Source organism: Phalacrocorax aristotelis, chromosome 3, assembly GCF_949628215.1.
Source record: "Phalacrocorax aristotelis chromosome 3, bGulAri2.1, whole genome shotgun sequence".
Classification (NCBI taxonomy): domain Eukaryota; kingdom Metazoa; phylum Chordata; class Aves; order Suliformes; family Phalacrocoracidae; genus Phalacrocorax; species Phalacrocorax aristotelis.
In genome coordinates, this window is record NC_134278.1 from 73,496,670 (window position 1) to 73,522,027 (window position 25,358).

The window sequence follows — 25,358 nt, forward strand, 5'->3', positions numbered from 1 at the left end:
GCACACTAGATGTGCAGACAGTGTTTCACATGTCCAGAAACTGAGGTGTGCAAAAGAAGAGACTTCAACATCCATTTTTCCCATAATAAATATGGGTGCATTTAACATTTTGAGTCCACAGAAATTGCAGTGCCCAGAGAAGGGATTATTCTGACGTAGTACAGAAGTTCAGCTGTTCTCAAATCCCCAGTTTTAATTATATTATTGAAGCAATTTTTGGGTTTCATTTTTTTTAACCATTAATGTGCACACATTAATGCACATACACATATTAACAGTTTGATTAAGAAGCAACAAATGAACAATGCACAATACTTTTAGTTTATTATTTTGGTTTAGTAGGGAACTATTTAAACTTATTGAAAACATATGATTGAAAATTAATATATTTATCAGAAAGAAATTATTGTGAAGTTGTGACAAATACTCTCTTAAATACAGGTACAAAAACCAAAGTGGAAATAATAGATATGTGTCACACAACTTACTGAAGTGGGACTTTTTCCAGTTTTTTCTTTCTCTTTTCCAGCTTTTCCAGTATCCCATTTTTCTGCATTAATATCTGCTTCATTCCATTCTGGCCAAATAGGAAATCTCCACTTCTCATTGGAAGCGCCTACATGGGAAGACATAGTTGCCCTGGGAAACAAACAGAGGCATGAAAAACAATGAACAGTATATTTGGCAAGGGTAGTAGGAAAATTTTTATCTCATAAAACATTCTTTTTTTAATGTACTGTAATAAAAATTTTAGTGTTAGTAACTACCATAACTTTTTGTCACTGAGATAAACAAGCCTACAGAAGTGCTAGATGGCACTGTTATGTAGAAACCAACAAAACATTTAAATGCATTTATATGAGGAATTCTGCTGAAGTAAACAGGACAGCTGAAGCACAAAAGCAAAAGAATCCAAGGGCTCAGTTTCCTCCTCCTTCCTTTTCCCCCGCTTCAAGCCACATGGTTCTGCTTCCTCCCCTGTGCCAGTCCTAGCATTCAGAACCTAATTCAACTCATCCAATCAAAGGCTTTCCTTTTACTTTATTTACTTCAAACAACCATAAGACGCTTGCCATGGATAAAAAACATATTGGGGAATAGGACTCCCATTTCTAGGCATCCGTGAGGTACTAGACCAGCCCGTTTTGTCTCCTGTTAGTTTCTTTCTCAGAGCCTCTTGTGATACCAGTACTCTCACTACCCTCTTCTTGGGATTCACAGCTCCAGTAAAAAGTTTGCTGGGGCTGCAGGGATTTTCACAAGACTAATACGCATGCTTAATAGCTACCAACTAGCACTAGTAGTACCTGTGCACATAATTTTTCCAGTGCATACAAAGGGCTGAAAAGCTGAATTAGTTAGAATTGAGAATACAGCAGCTCCTTCCCCATTAAACCTGCAAGCAGACAAAGTAGGTGCAGGTCACATATTAGTTATATTATCCCAGATCCACTGGCAATAAACTGAGACATTGCTCACTCTAAAGAACAAAGGGGAGAGCTGCAGGGACCTGAGAGGCAACCTGGCACCAAAAACTGAGCAAAAGGGTTTAAATAAATCTTATTGCAGAAAAAACAAACAGACTCCAATCAGTTGGAAAAAAAGACTAAGGTCAGAATTCCCTCTTTGACGCTTGGCAGTGTTCTACAGCAATATTAGATACTTTTTTACTACTCAAGCCTTAACATTATAATTACAAGATACTTCTATTTCATTACATATGTCAGCTATAAAAAGAGAAAGATATTGTAATTTCTCCTTTCCTTATACCATACACTTTTTTTCTTTCTATTTTTTCTTTTTTTAATGAGAAACAGCAGAATTCCTACAAGTATGTCCAGGAGATCAGGGCAATAACAGTGTTTTATGTTACAGCTGGAGGGCTATTTTTACAAACTGATGCCAAGAAATATTTATTTTTAAAATAAAAGCTTAATTTCTTTAGAAACCGACATCTTCAGACTTGAAAAGGGAAGCTTCAAATTTTTTTATATATTTCAGAACAGGGGTTCTTTAACTCCTGGCCATATATTGCATCTCGTATCATGTGGATATTTATACTGATATACAAATCATCAGCTATAACCATACTCATGTTCTAAGTTTCAGAATTATAGATTCCTCTTGAGGTTTTGGTAACTCCAGGGAAAAAAAAAATGAACCCTGATTATGATTTACAGCATTACCCAGGTTCCACAAAGCATTTGACATTTCAGATAGAATGGTCACAGTGTCGTAATTCACATATGTTCTATTTTAGTTGTACATAATAATCATTCATTGTTCCTATATAGGTGGAACATTAATTATAAATACTCTAAATACAAACACAGACTATATAAATTAATAGTCTAGCTAGGGGAAAAGGGTGTGTAGCAAGTGACACCTGATAATACTATTAAGCCCTGTCTCCCAAAAGGTGGAAGCAGAGGCAAGTCACTCTGGTGAACAGAGACATTGCTCAAGTGTAGAGCAATGAAATTACAAAAGCAAAAGCTCAGCTGGAGTCAGACTAATCAAAGGACACTAAGGGCACAGGAAAAAGCTTCTGTAAGTACACTGGCAGCAAAAGGAAGACTAAGTAAGGAAAGTGCATGTCTGCTGCTTAATGGGGCAGGGAACTTATTGACAAAGGACATAGGAAAGGCCAAGACACTCAGTGCCTTTTTGTGTCTTGGATTTTGCTGGCAAATTTGGCTCTCAGATCTCCCAGTCCATAAGTCTACTAACAGAGTCTGTCAGAGTGAAGCATTACCTACAGTAGAGGAAAGCAGCTAGGAGGCACTTAAGCCAACTGGACACACACAGGTCTGTGAGACTAGCTGGGATATGAGCAAAGGTACTGAGGGAGCTGACTGGAGTCACTCCAGGGCTCCTGTCGATCATACTCAAAAGACCGTGGCAATCGGGAAAAAGTTTCTGATGACTAGAAAAAGGCAAACATCACACCCACCTTCAAAAATGGTAAGAAGGAGGATGTGGGGAACAACAGTGCTTGGAGATACTTTAAACTCAAATGGACAAAGACCTAAGCAACCTGACCTATGCTGGCCCTGCTTTGAGCAGGAGGTTGGACTAGATGACTTCCAGAGGCACCTTTCAATCAACATTTTTCTGTGATTCCATATTTTGTCGTTAGCAATAATAAGGACAAAGACATGGATGAAGATTTCTCACTGCTTGGATAATAACTACATTATCCACACTACCAGTAACTTACTGGAAGACAGCTGTGAAAATTCAATACCATCTATGCCTTCTGCTGTGCAAATAAAAATGTAGCTTTTACCACTCTAACTGGAAGGAAGATGTATTCTCTGGAGTGATACCTTGCTTTGCTTTTCCATTTTTGTCATCTGTCATCTATAAATGGCCTCCAGCCTCTCTCTATTATGTCTGATCTTTCAGACATAATATCATCTTTTCTCCAGCATTTTCTTGAAGACTCAAATGATGATTCATTCTATATTCAATAACACTTAACAAGCAACTGAAAACCCTGAATGTTTACCAGTTTCTTTGGATTACTAGGAATGTCTGTATCAGTTCCAGTTGTTTCAAAGAATCTGCTGTATCTGCAATAACTGCATGCATGAACACTAATGAAAAACAGAATGCTAGCTGTACCAACAGCTCCAATACCTGTGGTATTTTGAAACTTTGCCCCTTGATTTAAATACAACTCCTGTCAGCTTCATACACATACTTAAAAGCAAAAAATGACAAGTTAAAATTCTTACTTTTTCTACTTTTTTTATTTCAGATGAAATATCAGAGACATATGCAGCCATTTTAAATATCCGAAGAGTACTTCTAATTTTGTGTATCTTTTCTTCTCCGCCTATGTCTGCATTTTCTCTTTTAAGTATTTAGAAAGGCATGGAAGTTTCACTCAATAATAATAACAAAAATAACAATAATAATGATAAGTATGTTCTAAAGCTATTCTCAAAGACAAATAATTTTTGACTGCTTTGGGACAGTAATGGCATAATAAAAAAGTGTTTTTTTTAAAAAAAAACGAGATATGGCAATACCTGCCTAGATTACTATCACATTAAGATTACGTATCACACAGAAAATTACTTTACAATAGACTTCGACATAATAGAATATCCTCAATACTAACAATGTGGAAGACATGGAAACAGTGTTTTCTAGGACTGAGATGTCTAAACTAAATTAGTGAAACCCAGTGCTCCTGCTTCTCAGAAAGGATGATTCAATAAGGTTTTGGAAAAAGTCATAAAGAACTGCAATTTAATTGGACTCCAAATATAAATAAGTGAAAAAAGACAACTGAATTTATTAAAATACTGTATTTGAATAAGGCTATCAAGAAGTTCCTTTATTACAAGAATTGAATGATATAATTCATTGAGAACTCTTTGAAACAAACTAACAGACACAAAGACAATGCAAAGCATTACTGGTATTTTATGCTCAAGCTGGATGGCTTCATTGTGCACCAGTATTTTAAACATCAATTTACTGGCAGACTTCTTTTTAAACCGGTGCTAAACGCGAAAGGAGAAAAGGAAGAATAAATGCCAAATGAGGGAAACACCATGAAGCTGGCACTAATTCACCTCTGACCCTCTAAGCAGCTTCTCAAGAATACTGGTATAATTGATATAGTACCAACAGGGGAAACAGGGAATGGCAGGATAGACAAACACAGACAGATTACAACCTAAGTTTTTCAGAGACTTCAGGTTTAATAGAGAAGCAGGAGACAGGCCCACAAGGTACAGGAAGTATGCTCTATGAAGTTAAACATAGTCATTTAGTCTGTAGACATATACACCTTAGCTACTCACCCACTCTGTAAGCAAGATCTTGTCAAAATGGTCATTGGAAGCTAGGGAGCATATATTTTCTTCTTAACATAGATAAATCTACCTATATATGACCATTCCTCAGGCAGGGAGCCCAGCAAGAATGAAGGGAGTCTTCTCAAGACAGTTACAGAAGTATTGGTATTTATTTTCAGAACAGCATGGCTACTCCACCTTCCTTTCCCAGTACTCATGCCATTCTGGATCACCACACAACAATAATTTTGTGGCACACGAAAATAACTGACGGAGTATGCAGGTTTTGTAGAATTCAGAAAGACACTATTCCTTCTATTTCATTCTTTCCTCCAGATAAAGATTTAATACTCTCTTTCCTAACTCCCCCTTGCAAAACTTCAATGGGCCTTCAATCGTGCTTAGAATTGTGATGCAGTCACTTTCCTTAACAATAAACCAAAACAAAACCCCCAAAAAAGGAAGGAAAAAAGAATTAATTTTTCACTTTTGCTTAGATGAGCAGATCTGAGGATGGAAATGAGACATCTTCTCACATTAATTTTGATTGGGAGTATCTGAAACAGCTAAAATCGTTTAATAGTTCAATAACAATGCCAGCATTGCTGCCACAATGACTCTGGGGCTTTACACAGAAATCTGGTTGAGCCTTGACAGATAAAAGTGCTGCAGCTTCTTCTGTCTTCATGGCTGCACTTTGGAAGTTAGGAAAAAAATCCCCAGGGATTCCACCATATTGATGACTTCTTCAGGGTTTCTGGTTAGTTATTTGCATATGGATATATCCAATCTTTTTTATTCTTTCTGTGATCCTTAAAATTCCTCATGAAACAAATTGCAAAGACGATGGTTTTTTTAATGCTAAATCCTTTTCAGCGTCTATTTTCATTAAGGTTTTATTTATTTATTTCTATTAAACCTACTTAACTTTTTTATATTATTATTCAAAGAAATCAATACAGAGGTTTTCATGGACTTAGGACCTAGTACTGGGATCTCTGGCTGAAGATTGAGATGTAAAATTGAAAGCTAAGTTTTGATTGACTTAATGAATTGCTACTCAGCAGCTGAGCTACAGTTACTGTCTATGCATCTGTTCTTAGCTAAGTCCAACTATGGAGTAAAATATGTGTTTGCTTAAAGCACATTTCGGAGAACCAACAGATTGAGCATTGGTATTTGTAACAGCAACTGTTTAAACAAACCAGCCATTTCATTTGCAGCATGATACATTTGAGTGGTAGAGTATGATTAGGTATTCATATGCTAGCTTTTCTGTAGATGCAATGATTATGAGTTTGGTCTTCATTCGATTCACTCTATTAAGAATTTGTTTATCTCCACAACAGGGCATTTGTTGCTAAGTAACTGCCAACAAGCCATCACTTCATTCCATCTTAGTGCTCCCTGCAGGTGTTTTAAATGGTCACCAACATTACCCATAGCATGTTTTAAAGATTATTTTTTAATCTGTGAATTTGATCATAAAAATACCCCAAGAGAAGAAAAATCTATTTGATGCTCATCATTTTCACCTTGTTCCCTAGAGAGCATTGCTAATCTTTTATATTTCCTTAAATACTATCTATTCTTTCCATGAAATGTCTGCAACCATTACACGGTACAGCTTAGTTTCATTCAAACCCCAGAAAATACACAATTAATGTATACCTGATGTCGCACTGACTACAGTTCTTGGGATGACCAATAACTATGGAAATGATTCAGTAACAGCACATGATATTTAGGTAACTAATATCTAGCAGGCCGGTGAATGAGGCTCAGAGCTGCAACTTTTATCCTTCTTTCTTCCTTCCACCCCTCTGGATGCTCTGAACTCCTCTGTATCGTGGTTGAAGTGGTCGGAGGCTGTCTTAGGCTCAGCAACCATGACACGACATTGTTTTCAATTCTTGGAGAAGTAAGGAAGGGGTCAGCAAAACTGCCACCCTGAACTTCAGAAGGGCAGACTTTGGATTGTTAAGGAGTCTGGTTAACAGAGTCCCTTGGGAAGCAGTCCTGAAGGGCAAAGGAGTCCAGGAAGGCTGGATGTTATTAAAGAAGGAAGTCTCAAAAGGCGCAGGAGCAGGCCGACCCCATGTGCCGTTAAGTCAGGCAGGAGGGGGAGAAGACTGGCTTGGCTGAATAGGGAGCTTTGGCTGGAACTCAAGAATAAAAGGAGAGCTTACTGCCTTTGGATGAAGGGGCGGGTGACTCAGGAGGACTAAAGGGATGTTGTGAGGATATGCAGGGAAAAGATTAGAAAGGTGAGGGCCCAGCTGGAACTTAAACAGGCCATCGCCATTAAAGATAAAAAAATGTTTTTATAAATATATCAGTGACAAAAGGAGGGCCAGGGAGAATCTCCCTCCTTCGTTGGATGTGGAAGGTAACCTTGCCACAAAAGATGAGAAGGCGGCTGAGGTACTTAGTGCTTTCTTTGCCTCAGCATTTAATAGTCAGACTGATCATCCTCGGGGTTGTCACGCCCCTGTGCTGGGAGATGGAGATAGTATGCAGAATGAAGTCCCAGTTGCTGAAGAGGTGGCAGTCACTGACCTGCTCCTTCACCTGCATGTTCACAAGTCCATGGGGTCAGATTGGATCCACCCGAGGATACTGAGGGAGCTGGCAGAGGAGCTTGCCAAGCCACTCTCCATCATTTATCAGCAGTCCTGATCAACCAGGGAGATCACAGATGAATGGAAGCTAGTGAATGTAATGCCCCTTTACAAGAAGGGTCAAAAGGAGGATCCAGGGAACTAAACACCTGTCAGCCTGACCTCGGTGCCGGCAAAGGTCACGGAGCAGATCATCTTGAATGCCATTACATAGCATGTGGGGGACAACCAGGGGATCCGGCTCAGCCAGCATGGGTTTATGAAAGGCAGGTCCTGCTTCACTAACCTAGTCTCCTTCTATGATAAGGTGACCCACTTAGTGGCTGAGGGGAAGGCTGTAGACGTTGTCTACTTGGACTTTAGTAAGGCCTTTGACACTGTCTCCCACAGCACTCTCCTGGAGAAGCTGGCTGCTCATGGCTTGGACAAGTGCACTCTGCGCTGGGTTAAAAACTGGCTGGGCGGCCGAGCCCAGAGGGTGGTGGTGAATGGAGTCAAATCCAGTTGGCGGCCGGTCACGAGTGGTGTTCCCCAGGGCTCAGTGTTGGGGCTGGTCCTGTTCAATATCTTCACTGATGATCTGGATGAGGGGATGGAGTGCACCCTCAGTAAGTTTGCAGATGACGCCAAGGTGGGTGGAAGTGTTGATCTGCTGGAGGGCAGGAAGGCCCTACAGACGGACCTGGACAGGCTGGATCATTGGGCTGCAGCCAACGGTATGAGATTCAACAAGGCCAAGTGCCGGGTCCTGCACTTGGGTCACAACAACCCCATGCAACGCTACAGGCTTGGGGAGGAGTGGCTGGAGAGCTGCCTGGAGGAAAAGGACCTGGGGGTGTTGGTTGACAGCCAGCTGAACATGAGCTGGCAGTGTACTCAGGCGGCCAAGAAGGCCAACATCATCCTGGCTTGTATCAGGAATAGTGTGACCAGCAGGAGTACAGAAGTGATCGTGCCCCTGTACTTGGCACTGGTGAGGCCACACCTTGAATACTGTGTTCAGTTTTGGGCCCCTCACTACAAGAAGGGCACTGAGGTGCTGGAGCGTGTCCAGAGTAGGGCAACGAAGTTGGTGAAGTGTCTAGAGAGCAAGCCTTATGAGGAGCAGCTGAGGGAGCTGGGGTTGTTTAGCCTGGAGAAGAGGAGGCTGAGGGGAGACTTTATTGCTCTCTACAACTACCTGAAAGGCGGTTGTAGTGAGCTGGGGGTCGGACTCTTCTCCCTAGTAACAAGTGATAAGACAAGACGAAATGGCCTCAAGCTGCGCTAGTGAAGTTTAGGTTGGACATTAGAAAAAACTTCTTCACCGAAAGGGTTGTCAAGCATTGGAACAGGCTGCCCAGGGAAGTGGTGGAGTCTCAATCCCTGGAGGTACTTAAAAGAAGGGTAGACGTGGTGCTTGAGGATATGGTTTAGTGGTGGACTTGGCAGTGATAGGTTGGCAGTTGGACTCAATGATCTTAAGGGTCTTTTCCAACCTTAACGAGTCTATGATTCTATGATTCTATGATATGTACAGAAGTAAGAGCAATCTGAAGTGAGGAATCTCACATCTCATATTCCCCATTGGATATCAATGCTGGGACACAGGAAGATGAGAATTCTGAGCTTTTTCCACTTACCAGGAAGTCATAAAGAAAAAATTATCCCTTGCCTTGGATTGTGTGAACAGTCAGAAGAAACAATTTCTGGCCCCAGTAAAGGCTTTTATATTAGGAAAAAGAGGGCAGAGAACAGATGGCTCAACTTCTCCTCCAAACGTGTCCTGGGGGGAAGCTACTTGACTTTTTCCCTATTCTCTTCAGAACTCGACAACAAAAGGCCCCTTTGAAGACTTTATTTATGGCAGAAAGTTCTTCTGAAGTCTAGTCATTGAAATAGTTTTTCAAAAGTAGCATCTGAATATCTTAGAAACCTACATCAGAAACCATGGCAACACTCAAGTTCATAAGAATCTGGAAAGGATATGAGAACGATTGACCAAGTATCCGTAACTCTGTTGCAGAATGACTTGCTCTTTGTCTTCATACCTAGTGCCATTCTTCAGAAGAGCAATGAACAGAATGAGTCATGATCAGACAATCTAACAAGCAGCTAAGGCAATACAGTCTTCTCTTTATTATTAATATAGTCAGCAGCAATTCCAAAATATAACCAAAAATATGTATGTGTTGTTTACAGTAACTTACCATTATTCTTATCTCAGGCACTGGAGCCAAAACTTAAAGGACCGTCTGCAGAATTAAAATACACTAGTCTAAACGTCCAGAACTGCAATGGCTGGGGAGAGGCTCAAGCCATGGATGCAGTTCATGCAGTACAACAAGCACAACAAACGATGGTAAAGCATCTAAGTTGCAATGACAGTTCTTTGCAAAGCTTATGATAACAGGTTGTGTTGTCATTTTACTTTTGTGTACTGGGGTAGGACTTCATCCCCAAAAATCACAGAATGTTTTCTGTATGAAGCAAGATCAAACTGTGGAAAATTAAAGTGATGATAGAAAGAAAAGATGAATAACAACTGATTATTCTTTACAGGCATATTATTTTTAAAGGAATCTGTAATTTGGATCACTACTTTCAAGTGTAATATTCTCATTTCTAAACATAGCTGACATCCTTGTAGGTGTCAGGCAAACTACTAACATACTTCAGTAACTTGCCAAGAATGACCCCGTTTCAAATTCTTGCCTATTTCAAATGGTCTGAATTGTGGCCTTTATAATTTTAAAATTCCAGCTAAATTTTAGTATCTTTCTTGAAAGCTTGGATTAGTTCTCATCAACATAATTCAGACTTGTTGTTTTGATCCATTTACACCAACTATACATTTTTGGTTTATAAAAATTTGAACTGACAAAAAAGTCAGAAATTGAATATAAAAAGCAGAACAGAGTACTAGACTGGTGCCATATGTTAGAGAAAAAAAGATGAAGGTGTATTCAAAATATTGATGACAAATACAGTGGTAAGGCAACTCAATAATTCATATAGATCACAATAGATTTACTTTGTCTTGTGTAACTAAATCTTAGCAAATTTAAAACAAAAATACATTGTGTCATGTATTTTTGGAAGAATTAATGTAAAATCCAACCTTCATGCTCATAGTAAGCTCATGTACAATGTTAGAATTTTTGAGTCTTTTAATCTTCTATTTTTGCATTCCAAGAATAAAAATAGTTTGTATTGCATAATCTATCATTAGTAAGTGGCTCAAAGACAGAACCAAAGTCAGGTGAAGTTACAGACTTCAGAAAGAATAGTGTGGACACTGCTGCTAATGGCAGCACAAGTCAGTCCCTGTAGCCTGTGAGAGCCTGTGCCAAAAAAGCTCAGCTTGTCATTTTCAGTGGCAAGAGCCAGCTATAGCAAAAATTCTCTGCTCCTGATTCTGTGGAGCCTTTTATATGGAATGGAAAATTACTATTTTACATATTTTAAAAACACTCTTGATAATGGAAGGTATCAGATGGCCTGGAAGTCATTAATTTGCCAGCCTTTTATATTCTACCACACTGGAGGTCACTTAGACTTTTAAAAGACATCCTTCAAAAATACTTTTTTGGTAGTTTATATTCCCAAGAGTGGAATACTGAAGATTAACCCCAAGAAACACCTGCCAAAACAGAAACCTTGTAATACCTAGCTCTTAAATGAGCAATTTTAATCTATAGAAAAATAAAATATTTTACAGAAGAGGGCTTTATACCTGCTTTTACAGGTCAAAATATGACATACCAAGACCTAGCTAGAGACAGAGCAAGGGCCTGGAAAGAGGAGTGCCTTTTCTGGTGATTTTCAGGTACCGATATCAGCCAACAGAAGTGATCTCTGACTGATTCTTCCAAGGTGGTTGACTCTGGGTTGTGCTCCAGGTGGGACTGTTGTCAACTGTCCTAAATCCTTTATGGTTACCCGGTTTCAAAAGGTGGAGGTGACAGGCCAAGTGAATGGAGTACAGACTAACATAGGCACCAAAGGGCCCCAGCTGCATCTTGCAGTCGTTCAACAAGTCACAGGTTTGAGTGCAAGCGACATCTACGTCCAATTTGTAGACCAAATTTCTGTTTGATCAATGCACTGTCCTTCCAACTAGCATCAAACGACTGCAGGTTATATAGCTCTCAGTTCATGGTAACACTTCAACATCAGACACTGTCTTCATGATAGATCAGTTAAGATCTCTGTTAAGTACAGTCAAGGAAAGCAAATAAAACAGTAGGACGCATTAGAAGCAGGATGTCCAATATGTGAAATTACTACAATGCCACTCAGTATAATCAATTTTATGTCCTTTGCCTGAAATACTATGTTTGGTTCCAGTTGTCCTAGCAATGTAACAATAACTTTGGAAATTCAGTGACAGGCAACAGTTTAGAGCATGCATGGAGGAATAACAAAGCGTAAATGTACAAAATACTGAGTAGTACAGATGAGAGTGTACTATTTATCTGTTCTAATAACACAAGAAAAATAATGCATCTCACATAAAACACAGCAAATTTAATACTGATAAAAGGAAACATCTAACAGCTCAGCACATAACTAGCCAGCAGAACTCCTTTACATCAGATGCCACTCAGGTAATAATAATGATCTATAGCTACTGGAACAGCCTGTCTCAAGCAGCTCTATCAAACTCAGTACAAAAAAAGAAAGGGAATGTGCCACTCGTGGGATCTCAGTTCCATTCCACCAACCTCTGTGTGAGAAACCACTAACAGCACACTCACAGAGCACCCACTTGTTATGGCTGTCCTCCAAGGCAGGAAGCTGAGGATCTCTTTCCAAGTTCTTCTTTACTGTACCTGATTCAAAGAGGGAATCTGAAGTCACGTTTCTCCATAGAATTGTACAGCACCTTAAAAGTTATGGAACCAGTAGCTTTTCTGAGTTTGTTTCTCCCAGTTTTTCCTGCTAAAAAGATTGAACTGGCCTTAGATTCATCCATAAGAATGTTAGGACGATTGCAGCACCTGTTTCCACACTGGAGTTTGGTAGGCACATATCTTTTAAGAACACAGCTTGTGTTCTGCTCCTTTCTTTGGCATTTCTTCCTTGCTGGTTTTTGTAATAACCTTTTGTGCCTTGTGTGGCACCTAGGTAATTAAGAACTAAAAATCTCTGCATGGCAGAGCACCTCAGTACTTCTGTGGATTTAGGTCAACTCATTTACAAAGCACTTAGTGTGCATTGATAAGAAAACCAGGAAATTCTGTTTCTTCAGTGGTGGTTCCACAGAGCTCTCAGAGAAACTAAAGACCATTCTGCTTAAGTAGGTGTGTGATCCATGGCAAACAGAGTCTCTAACACGATATTTTAAGAAAGCTTTCCAGTTTCAAAGCACAATTATTATTTTTTTTTCTTCTTTTGACAGTGCTTTTTCTGCTATATAGTTCTGCTGAAAGCTGCTTTTCCCTATTACTGTTCATTGTAATAGAAGTCTAGACTTCTATTGCACAGTCTGGTTGCACAGCCTCCAACCAATGGCTCATGGATGGTGTTTGTCTGCAAGATCTCCTGGCATTCCTTTGAGTTCCAGGGAAAGAAAAACCTGAAACTAAGACCAGCAGGGAACACAGCATTTAGTGTGATATTGCCACTGGTATATTACTTAATGTTTTCATGCCCATGAGTCCATGAAGTTTGAAATCTACAGATCAGGGTAGGCTGAGCTCTCAGGGGTTCATGGTTTTAATTAGAATTAACTAGGAAAGCTAATTTGAATACATAATTTCCTAATTAAAATGTAAACTAGTTAATCAAAAGTTCAACTTACTGGTTGTCTTATATGCTATTTTAATATGATTATCATATTTACCTGGGGAAGAACCCATTGTCTTACCACAAAGCATGAAACTAAATGCAGAAGAAAAGAAAAAAAAAGTACTAACAATTTGACTGTATTGATTAAAGTTGTACTGCATTTACTCACTGAAACATTTCGATGAATGAAGCACAGGTGCTGAAACCAAAATCTTCATCCTTCCAGCCAGAGGATGCCAATGCTAACAATTCTAGGTGTACTTAACTTTATTTCTGAGACTAACAAAAATACTGGGCTTGGAAATATGGGTTATACACATAAAGAAACAGACAGTAAAAGACAATAAATGAAAAGTGGCTATTTTATGCTCAGGCAGGCCAACACAAACTCTTCAGGAATTTCTCTAGGTTTTGTTAGTTTACAATTTAGGTATTAGTACAATAGTATAGTAAAAGAGTTTGCAGATGCACATTGATACAATAAAAAACTTCTGAAGAACAATTATGAACCAAAGAATTTAACTCAAGCTGAACCTAAGATCATAACACGTTTATCCACTAGCATGGCTATGTCTAGGGAAAGTGTGCATGTGCATGATGCTCAGTGTTTCAGATCTTTAAATTTTAAGCTACATAGACACTTCTCCATTCAGTTCTGCAGCTGGACATCCTGAAATCCTGGGCCATTACAGATTTATGTTGTTTCTGAACTACTTGAGAGAAAAGGAAATGGCTTGTCATATTGGTATTACAAACAGCCAATAAACCCTTCTAGAAGTCTCTGGACAGCGATTCAAAAGAATTCTGTTCATCTCAGGAGTCACTGCAATTAACAGCCTGCTAAATGAGACTGTGATCTCAAAATGCCTGTGCCTCAGGATTGTCAGAACAGTAGCTGCAAACCAGAAATGAACAACTGCTGCAGCTCAAAATACATCACAGCTCACTCCCAGACTCTTGTTAAGCCTTAACTAGCTTTGGTGATGCACATGGTTAAGAAGGATCTGAACTGAGATATTGGAGATAGAAGAGCCTCACGAGTAATCCAAAGGACTAAAATTAGGTTTGTAGTAAGGGTATAATATCTTGTACTACATGACCAGTTACAATTATAAAGAAGGTTATAAATGCAATGAAGGTTTAAAATTCTTCAAATAAATCTTCTTTCCCTTGCAACATTCAGTAACTAGCTATACTGCTTTTGGCTGGGATTGCATTAAGTTTCTTCACAGTAGCTAGTACGGGGCTACATTTTGGATTTCTGCTAAAAATAGTGTTGAAAACACAGGGGTGTTTCAGTTATTGCTGAGCAGTGCTTACACAGAGTCAAGGCCTTTTCTGCCTCTCACCCCACCCCACCAGTGAGTGGCTGGGGGTGCACAAGAAGCTGGGAGGGGGCACAGCTGGGACAGCTGACCCCAACTGACCAAAGGGATATTTCATACCTATGACGTCATGCTCAGCATATAAAGCTGGGGGAAGAAGAAGGAAGGGGGGGGGCATTTGGAGTGATGGCATTTGCCTTCCCAAGTAACCGTTACTCGTGATGGAGCCCTGCTTTCCTGGAGATGGCTGAACACCTGCCTGCCCACGGGAAGGAGTGAAGGAACTCCTTGTTTTGCTTTGCTGGCATATGCAGCTTTTGCTTTACCTATTAAACTGTCTTTATCTCAACCCACGGGTTTTTGCACTTTTACCTGGATTCTTTCCTCCCATCCCATGGGTGGGGTGGGAGTAAGTTAGCAACTGTGTGGCACTGAGGTGCCTACAGGGATTAAACCATGACACTAGCATGCTTTGAATTCAAGCACTGTGTTTCTTATAATCATAAGCTCAAAACTAACTATTTTTAAAGGCAGAGCAGTTTCCAATAAATGGGGCAGAATTAACCAAAAAAATGGATATGTCTAATTTAGGGCATCAGCAATATTTAGGACTAGTATCCTCAATGCCTTTTGTCCAAAATTTTAACTCTGTTTCAAGGCTCCAGCAGAACTTAGTCAGAGCCACCAAGCTATACTCATCACTGACTGAAGCTCATGCTATGTCAAAAACATGCATTATCATCTACGTACAAATCTAACTGGCATTTACAGTAATATATCAACCCTTTCTGTCAATAATACAAATGTTGCAACACATGTTGCAAGACAAAGACACACCATTGAACTACCCACCTGGACCATAAATATAAGAACAGGAGTACTATGTCAGAGCGAGGGTGAACTATAGCCCAGTATCTTGTCTCTAAAAATACTCACAGTTGAAAGCCTATAAAGAGCCTAAAGGCATATATAGTCTATTTCTCTCATACTTTGATAGTCTCCAATCATTTTTAGCTAAAGCACTTCCTGAGCTACATGTGGTTGCTATTTATTTAAATAATCCTCAATGGATTTCTTTTCCGCAGACTTGTTCCATGACCCCCATGTAAATTTTTAGTGCCCATTAAAACTTTAACACGAGTGCTCCAGCACAATACTAAAAGCAGCTTCAAGTTCAAACACCATGCCATTACCCACAAGACTTTAGCTCTTGCGATTCCCAAACTTCAGTCAATCTAGCTAGCCCCACCCAAAATATAAAAAAATTAATCTATTCAGTCTATATTCTCTAAACCACTGCTGTAGGCTAAACATCACGAATACTTACCTGAGGAACACATGTTGGCAGTGGATAAAATCTCAGTCAGAAACCTTGGCTTACTGCTTATCCTAGGCATATGGGAATTCAAGTATGAATTAGCAATGCAGCTATTTTTTTCCTGTTCTTACTGTCCCAGCCTTTAATCTTAATAACAAACATCAGGTAATCCTAGGCTTTGGTGCAGCAACACACTGCACAACAGCAGCACAGCAACCTGCTACTCATTGCAATCAATCAGGCACACAGCTAAACTTAAATCATTTCTTCCGGCCAGTCCAGACTTCAGCCTGTCTCTGCAGGTCCTTAAGGATCCATCAGCAGTAAATATTGCTCTTAGTTACTGCTCTCCCTAACAAGAACTGTAACACCACTCTGACCTTCCCTTATACACCGGTGACCTCTACCTGTGCCACAACTTGCCGCTCTTGGCATTGACCATTAGCTCCTCACTTTTGTCCCTAATAATCCAAACTCTAATCCTTATTTTTCTTTATGCTGGCAGATGCTAATGTCTCAAGTTTAATTCAGAAGATAGGGCTTGATGGCATAGAGTTTCATCAAATTCATTTAAATGCATTTTAATTCATTATCCATTCTTATACTAGCCAGAATCTCTTTCAGTGCTGACAGAGACATCAATCCCTATTCACTACAGCCTTTGAAACCTGGGAAAGATCAGATTTTCAGTAGCCTCGAATGGTGTCATTAAGGAAAGCTATAAGGACAGCAGTTCTTTTGAGCTCTTCAACCTGTCATCTCTAGCAACTGCCTAGCTCCTGAAGGGAACTGCTACCTAACTAGAAAGTAGTAATGAAGAGAGACCCAGTGGAGCATCCTGCAGAGACACATACAAAGTCTGCCTTCTTCGTATGCTACGCAACATATCCACCAATAATCCCCGTTGATATTCCACAGTACAGATGTACTGTGCTGACTGTTGCAAGCATTTATGGTGGAAAAAGAAGGCTGGTCTCGCTAGAAATCAAGCAGAGGGATTTTAAGGTAATCAAAATATATTTTCCAGCTGTTTGTACACATTGCTCTCAGAGGGCTTCTGCATTGATATTATCCACAAGATTTGAAACTATAACACTTTAATTCTTTGTGGTAAGCACTGACAGCTCTCAGGATTTTTTTTTTTTAATATTTCTAAAAGCTATTAGCCTTTTTTCTTTTTTTATACTACTGATATTTCTATTCACTATTTCAGTCATTGCAGGCATATAAAAACAAGTATCGTTTACTATCAGGAAGACATTATTAGACAAAATACAAAATGTTTTTGACATTTTTATCCCTGCAAGTTGTGTTCAAAAATAAAACAGAGATACTCAGGGGAAACCTACCCTGCAATTACCATAGAATACTAAACTGCTGGGTCAATGGTCTCTCAGGCAGCCTGCAAACATCCGTTCCTCTTTCTGATACAGGGATAGTAACACTACTTAAGTTCTCATAGACTTACACAAGATTTGTTCAATACAAGTTGTCTCTGACTCATAAATGCACTGAACAAGCTGGGGAACAGAACAAATGTAAATAGGTAATATCTAATAAGTAATTGCCATACCTCCAGTGAACACAGCTCCAATCTTAGAGTGTGTGTGTAAGATTGACTTTTAATCTCCACATCCCACCAAAAAAAGACTTGGTAAACTGCCTTTGGTAAAACATTTATGATCATTACTAGCACTTGCCTACTATTAGGACAAAAATCATTATCTGAGGAAACATACAGCAATCTCTCCAGCACAGGGATTGCCAACTAAAATGAGGACTACTTAAATTATAGGATTAGAGTACAGTTGTTTTATCACCTTATTCAGCAATTTTTATCACCAACTATAAATATTAAGAGCAGCAGCATTAATCACTCTGTCTCAGGGTAGGCTCCTGCAGAATCATCTTGGTACTCTGCTGATTTTTCTTGACAACGGTACTGATATAACCTTAAATCAGAAAATTAAACATTCTCTGCATTTGGGGCTAGAAGTGTACTTTCTAGTAAACGAATGAGATTGGCACTTTCTTCTCATGGACCTTCAAACACAGAATATCTTCACTGTAATATAGATATTCCTTACTATACAGCATCTTTCCATCTCCAAATAAAGAAATAACATGTCGATCTGCCTGCGATCAATTGCATTCCCATCATTCTGACACCACAAATGCTATAAAAAGCGGGAAAGCACTCTAGAAGCAATGTTGAAAATTGAAAAATAGCCTCCATTTGCATAAATTTGACCATAAGCCTGATCCAAATAAAAAGCTCCCTGTAGACTTCAGCAGACTGTAGTTCAAAACTTGAAACTGCCTGGCAGCTTGTTCTCTCCATAGAAATTCTGTAGTTCACAGCAGTGATCTCCAAAGTGGGGTGGGGTGTGCGCACAAGGAAAAAATATTAGAACTTTGGTAGTGCAAGTATGGAATTTATAAATAAATACACATCTTGGGGGAGGGGGCGCTCTGAAATTTTTTACGGATAGGGTTGAACAATCAAAAAGTTTGGAGACCGCTGGCGTATAGCATGATTAAAGAAAATAAATACGTTTCAATGTTTCAGTCCTTTCAAAGGGACTGAGAATGCTAAAATATATTTTTTATATTGGGTTTGGGGTATAATTCCAATCCATCTGGTAAACAAGGGGAAACAAGAAGAAAGGCTATACAAGGTGTCAAAAGTGTTCTCAAGGGTAAACTTTTATCCCCACTGTGTTCATTTCCCAACTATCAACAATTTTCACTAATGTCAGCAAAAACAGATTTTCACCCAGATCTTTGCCTAGAGAGTACTAAGATGCGTGTGGGTTTTCAGCAGGATTAAGATCTTACTGAGATTAAAAACTGTAGTAGAATAGAGCCTTTAATCAACTCTGAAAGGACTTCCAACTTTGAGAGCAAAACAGTACAATTGGAAGTGTAGCAAGTGCTGAGTTCATTTTTTTTTTCGTATTTCATACCACTATTCTCTACTGTTTCATGAGAAAGAGGGGCTACTTCTTCTGTAAAATTTTTGTTTCAAGACAAAAATTTACTTACACAAAAGTTTAGAATAGGCTGTCACTAGCTTTCCTTGATTTAAATTCATTATCTACAGCTCAACAGACCCTAAAGCAAAATCCTTTCTGACAGCTTAAAAAAGAAGGTTTATCAGGTCAGTTGCTGAACTTGGCAAGACAGGCAGTGACCTAAACCAACAATTTTTCATCCATCCGTCCAAAAGGCCTTAGTAATATTTCAGAATGATAAGAAGTGAGCTGGCATAGGTTCTGGCATAGGTTAGTCAGGGGATTAGTATTAGACTCTATTGCTTTAACTTCAGATTTTTTGTGTCACAGATTTTCTGGTTTCCCCTTTTACATAACCAGCATTTCTGGTAATATATATATAGAGAGAGAGAAATAGTAATTAATACAAACACAGAGGTAGTTCTCTGTACTAAAAGCTGGGGTTTTTTAAAAAGAAAAGGTCACTTCATCTCTTCATATGCCTGAATATCATTCAGGACAGTAAGATGTCATATGGAAATGTATGCAGCACATACACTGAAACACCCAAACGCTGACTGCTGAGACCTACTCCTGTTTGTAAGAGCACTCTGTATCACAATGGCAGAGCAGATAAACCCAAAAGACGTGCTACAGTTTAAACAGAAGTTACAAGCTTAATGAAAAAAATTAATACAAGCGATATATTCTATGTTATGGAGGTCCTGCATTACAATCAGGTTATTGTAACACTTTCTCCCGTAGTCTACTAACATAAGTCACTAAGCCACTATTAGGACATCTTCAAGTTACTACACCTTATGTAAAATAGCCTTAGTGAAGTGAGCTAATAGTCCTGTGTTGATTCTTAGCTAATGTAGAATTAACATTGGCATATGCTAGACATTAGTTCCATTGCAATTAGTTGACAATTGCAGAGTGAGAGATAAATCGTGTCTCCTGTCCCTTAGGTCCAACATGAGATTTCAAATATGACACAAGCACACCTCCTAGATTGCATTTCAGAGGTGTTTCAGTAAAGCTTAGTATCATTCAAATAGCTTGTAACTAAATATTCTCATCTCAATTTGACACTGGGAAAACAATTTTCTAATCTGATTTATCCATCGTCGTCTCATTTAATAAAGCCTAAAGTAACAATGTACTAAAGAGAGGGGCAGATACTGCTCTAGATAATCCAAATACTAATAACTCATTTTATAAGAATGATACTTTTATAAGCTATTATGTGTAAGACAAAATGAACAAATTTACAATATAAAAAGTACATATTTTTAGACTCTCCAAAAAAAAGGATGTGTCTTAATTTAATGGAACAGCTAAAAAATTCTCGCACTGTAAGGCTGCCTTTTAGGGGACAACACCTAAAATACCGGACAAAATCTTATGGATGACAGTCCATTCAGTTTTACATAGACTGGAAAGTAAGAAAACACTTCTTTTTCTCTAACAGTGCTGAACAATAAGTGTCCCTGACAGCTTAGATATCGTCAGAAAAATTTTGATAAACTGCTTGAAGCTGTACATATGAAGGGCTGCATAGCTCTGACCGAAACAAAACAAAGAGTTAGTTAGCAAACTGATGCAGTGAGAAGGGAGGAATTAGAGATACTGGCTGACTGCAACAACAAATAAATTATCAAAATGGGAATCAAGATGCAAAATACGAAACAGAACTATGAAATATGAAACAATAAAATACTTCGTAGCAAAGGCTGGGCAAATGGATATGAAAGAAGAACAGAGGGGCATCTGAAGACTGATTTAAAGAGAGAAGTAATAGAGCTGAAACCTTTATTTATGGCAGGAAAAGGAAGAAAAGGGCATGAGCATATACATCAGATACCTTTTTCATCTGCATCCTGTCAGTGCCATGCGTGCAGGCTTACATACTTTAGGATGAAAAAGCTGCTCAATACATAGAAATAGAACTTGCAGGTCAAAATAGCAACAGTGAAAGAAAGTAAATGTTTTCTATTTATTTATTTATCTTTGCAAGGAAAACTACACATTTTCACAGAAATATACAAATTTGCACTAAATGACTAGGAAATAGTCATTTAAAAATATCTCAAGAGATGCTGTTTACCCAGAAATATTTCAGAAATTAATAGGAAGAATTATTTTTTTTTAATACTTAATTTCCTCAGATTCATTCTAACATAAAGCAAACATCCAAGGCACTGGGAACTGCGTTTCCCTTCTGTAAAAGGAAATTGACGTGCTGTAAGAGTCATTAACCGTTTTGCTCTGAAAACTTCAGCCAGCTTAGTTCTTCTACCTGATGAAAATGGAGGGTGTGTATTCCTCAAATTACTGTCCTGATTCACAGCTTCGAGGTTCTTTTAACCCCAAACACCATTTCAGTGAACACTTAACGTCTGCCTGCTGCCGCCCATCAGCCGAACGCTTCGCACCCTGAGCCGCAGCCAACACACTGCCCCTCGCGCGCAGCAGCAGCCGCGTCACAAAGCCGCCCACCCATGTGCCGCACGCGCCGTGGCCCTCCCGCTCCCACCGCTCCCCCCAGGGTGCGAGGCGCCCCGGCCGCTCGAGCAGGTGTGGTACGAGGTACCCGCCGCGTGGCTTTGGCAGGGTGACGCTCCTGGACAGGTGCGTAGAAATACCACAGGACGAAGAGAGTACCACTCCCACACCAGGCTGGGCCTCCGGTTTAAACAAACAACGACCACAAAACCCCACCTTGCCTGTTGCAACCACTTTTAATTAAGTATCCGCTCGAGCACGGAGCTCGCCCAGCCGAAGCGCAGGGCTCGGGGCACGCACCGCCTCCGCCTGCGTCCCGCCCGCCTCAGTGGCGACCAGGCCGCGGCGCCGCAGCGGGGCCGACAGGCGGCGGCACCGTGCGCCCGCGGCCCCAACGGCCGCCCGGCACCGGGAAGAGATGGGGCGCGGCCGGGCGGCCCCGGGCGAAGCTTCCAGGCGGCCGCGGGAGCGGCCGAGCCCCGCCCGGGAGCGGCGCCGCGTTCCCGGCCGGGCACCCCGCTGCGTGCCGCCGGGCACCCCGCGGCCGGCCGGCCGCTGGGGGGCGGCCCTCCTCCCTCCCTCCGTCCCTCCCTCCCGGGGCTCTTACTCTTTGGCGGGGGCGCCCAGCAGCCCGGAGCTGCTGCGGCTACCCAGCTCCTTCTTCTTGCTCCCCTTGGAGGCCATGGCCGCGGGTCCCGCCGCGTCCGCCGCGTTGCCGGGCGACCTAGCCCGCCGCAGGTAGCGGCTCCAGCGCCGCCCCGCGGCCCAGGAGCCCTGCGGCCAGCCCACACCCGGCATCGTCCCCGTCCCGGTTCCCCGCCGCAGGGAGGCACGGAGGGAGGGCCGGCGGGGGACGCCGCGGCCGGTGGCACCCGCCGCGCGGGACGGGCCGCCGCCGCCTCGGGGCAGCGGGCGTCGGGTGGGGGGCGAGGGGCGAGGGCCCGCGCCTCTCCCCGCCCCGGGGCGGTGGCGCGGGAGTTCGGGGGGGAACGGACGGTGCACACGGGGCACGGACACGCTCCTCTACCCCGTCTTCACGTTCAAGGAAGCAGAAATGTGGCATAAAGTGCCTTTGCGGAAGAAAGCTTGGGTTTGAAGGCGAGGCAGTGCTTCCTTCTGAGCTCAGGCTGGGACTTCAAGGGTCGTTCCAAAGACAATAATTTGAAAAAAAAAAAAAAAAGCCTTTTTATTATAAAACTAAAATCGCGTGTGACTCAGTTTTTGTTGAACCCTTTTTACACCAGGACATATAAGCCACACAGGAAAGAAGCAAAAATTAGTCCTGGAGCCTGGAGAGTTTAGAGCTAGAGGCATTTATTTTCTTTTTTCATTTCAAATTGATGCAACTAATTAATTCCTGATATTTAGCCTATGATTACCAAAGCAAATAGAGTTCCACCAAGCTCAGGTAAACCTAACATTCATCAGCTACTTTTGAATTCAGCCAAGAGTTGACTTCAGCTAATCTAAGGGGCCCTTTTCAGAGGCATTCCAGGGATTCTGTGATGAGGGAAAGGCTGTAGACGTTGTCTACTTGGACTTTAGTAAGGCCTTTGACACTGTCTCCCACAGCAATCTCCTGGAGAAGCTGGCTGCTCATGGCTTGGACAAGTGCACTCTGCGCTGGGTTAAGAACTGGCTGGGCGGCCGAGCCCAGAGAGTGGTGGTGAATGGAGTCAAATCCAGTTGGCGGCCGGTCACGAGTGGTGTTCCCCAGGGCTCAGTGTTGGGGCCGGTCCTGTTCAATATCTTCACTGATGATCTGGATGAGGGGATGGAGTGCACCCTCAGTAAGTTTGCAGATGACGCCAAGGTGGGTGGAAGTGTTGATCTGCTGGAGGGCAGGAAGGCCCTACAAACGGACCTGGACAGGCTGGATCATTGGGCTGCAGCCAACGGTATGAGATTCAACAAGGCCAAGTGCCGGGTCCTGCACTTGGGTCACAACAACCCCATGCAACGCTACAGGCTTGGGGAGGAGTGGCTGGAGAGCTGCCTGGAGGAAAAGGACCTGGGGGTGTTGGTTGACAGCCAGCTGAACATGAGCTGGCAGTGTACTCAGGCGGCCAAGAAGGCCAACGTCATCCTGGCTTGTATCAGGAATAGTGTGACCAGCAGGAGTACGGAAGTGATCATGCCCCTGGACTTGGCCCTGGTGAGGCCACACCTCGAATACTGTGTTCAGTTTTGGGCCCCTCACTACAAGAAGGGCACTGAGGTGCTGGAGCGTGTCCAGAGTAGGGCAACGAAGTTGGTGAAGTGTCTAGAGAGCAAGCCTTATGAGGAGCAGCTGAGGGAGCTGGGGTTGTGTAGCCTGGAGAAGAGGAGGCTGAGGGGAGACTTTATTGCTCTCTACAACTACCTGAAAGGAGGTTGTAGTGAGCTGGGGGTTGGACTCTTCTCCCTAGTAACAAGTGATAAGACAAGACGAAATGGCCTCAAGCTGCGCTAGTGAAGTTTAGGTTGGACATTAGAAAAAACTTCTTCACCGAAAGGGTTGTCAAGCATTGGAACAGGCTGCCCAGGGAAGTGGTGGAGTCTCAATCCCTGGAGGTATTTAAAAGAAGGGTAGACGTGGTGCTTGAGGATATGGTTTAGTGGTGGACTTGGCAGTGATAGGTTGGCAGTTGGACTCAATGATCTTAAGGGTCTTTTCCAACCTTAACGAGTCTATGATTCTATGATTCTATGATTACATTATTGCCAACAACTCCTATTTCTAACTCTTACCTATTTGCTATTTCTGAATCTGCAGTGCACGATCAAAATTCCATGATGAAACAAAACATACTTGTTCACTTATTCAAGCTAAGTCTTTTTGAGATATAAAAATCAATGAAAATTTATTTGTCAAGTTGAAGAGGGCATTTGTAGATAGAAGATACACAGGAAAATATGCAGATGTTGCTACATCTAGAGGCGTATTTTAGACAAATGTCAGCTCTTGATTTATATCAAGATGACAGAAGACCAGATATATACTTGTAAATTTCAAAGCGGAAAATTCTTCCTTATCTTTCCATTTCCTTCAGCATTATGTCCAACAGCATCCGTTTTAAATAAGGTACCTTGGGACACTTCTCACTTGAAAACCAAGTAAACATTTCAGGTTTATTTATTTGTTTTCAAACTAGGCATCTAGTCTCTCTTCAGACAATTATGCTAACAAATATTGATCGGGGCATGCGGATGAATAACAGCAGAGACAGAGGTGAATTCAAACAGCTGGCTACTGCTGCAGTACCAGCGCAGGGCTGTTAACCTCCACACCTTGCTGGATGCTGATGCAAAATTGCAGACTGAGACTGGAAATTACAAGGCTGAGTTTGTGACCCAGAGCACAGATAAAACCACCTCAGATAATCTGTGATTTCTGTCTATTCCTCTGAATTCCCTTTCCTTTCCTATGCTCACTGGGCAGAGAAACTACTATGGAAAAAAGTATCTATGAAACATAGGTGTAAGAGGCACCTGGGAAAGCTTTCCTAGTAGGAAAGTTTTCTTCCTGATCCCATTGCAGATGAGCAGTGAGGTTTGCAGCATCCTAGCAAATATATTTTTTTGTAATAAAATTATGTGAAAGACAACTGAGAAATAATGGAAATTTGAGGGCATCTGTCCATAAACATTTCTGGGTGGTGAAGGAAGTAGGACAAAAATCAAAAGAGACTGTACGTAAGCTACAGAGCCCTTCATTCTTTGGTCTGTTAAACGATAGCTGCTACATATGAAGTTCAAAGTGCACCTTTTAGGATAAAATTCTACAATACATTTATCTGCAAAGAGTTATGGCATTAAAAGCACATATCTAGGTGCTTTGTGAAGAAAAAAAGGATCTCAAGTTCTGCGTCCATCAAATTACATCTTTTTATTTATCCAAGAACTTAATTCAGAATTCCGTAACCTGATAACAATGACAAGGGCAGCTTGTTTGGAAAAAGAAGTTAGTCTGAGGTTTTTTTAAAAAGCTAGTTTTCTAATTGGCAAAGAATCTGTAAGGTCAAAAC

General features: G+C 41.1%; 1 protein-coding gene across 1 annotated transcript in view; it reads right to left on the reverse strand.

The window, feature by feature from the left end:
* ADGB (androglobin) overlaps nt 1-22,149 on the reverse strand; it is a 130,321-nt gene extending 108,172 nt beyond the window's left edge. The window contains exons 1-2 of the mRNA XM_075087998.1: nt 21,959-22,149; nt 489-639 (exon numbers count right to left, since the gene is read on the reverse strand). Coding sequence (XP_074944099.1) covers nt 489-639; nt 21,959-22,149 — 342 coding nt within the window. The remainder of the gene's footprint in view (nt 1-488; nt 640-21,958) is intronic.
* Between the last annotated feature and the right edge of the window lie 3,209 nt (nt 22,150-25,358).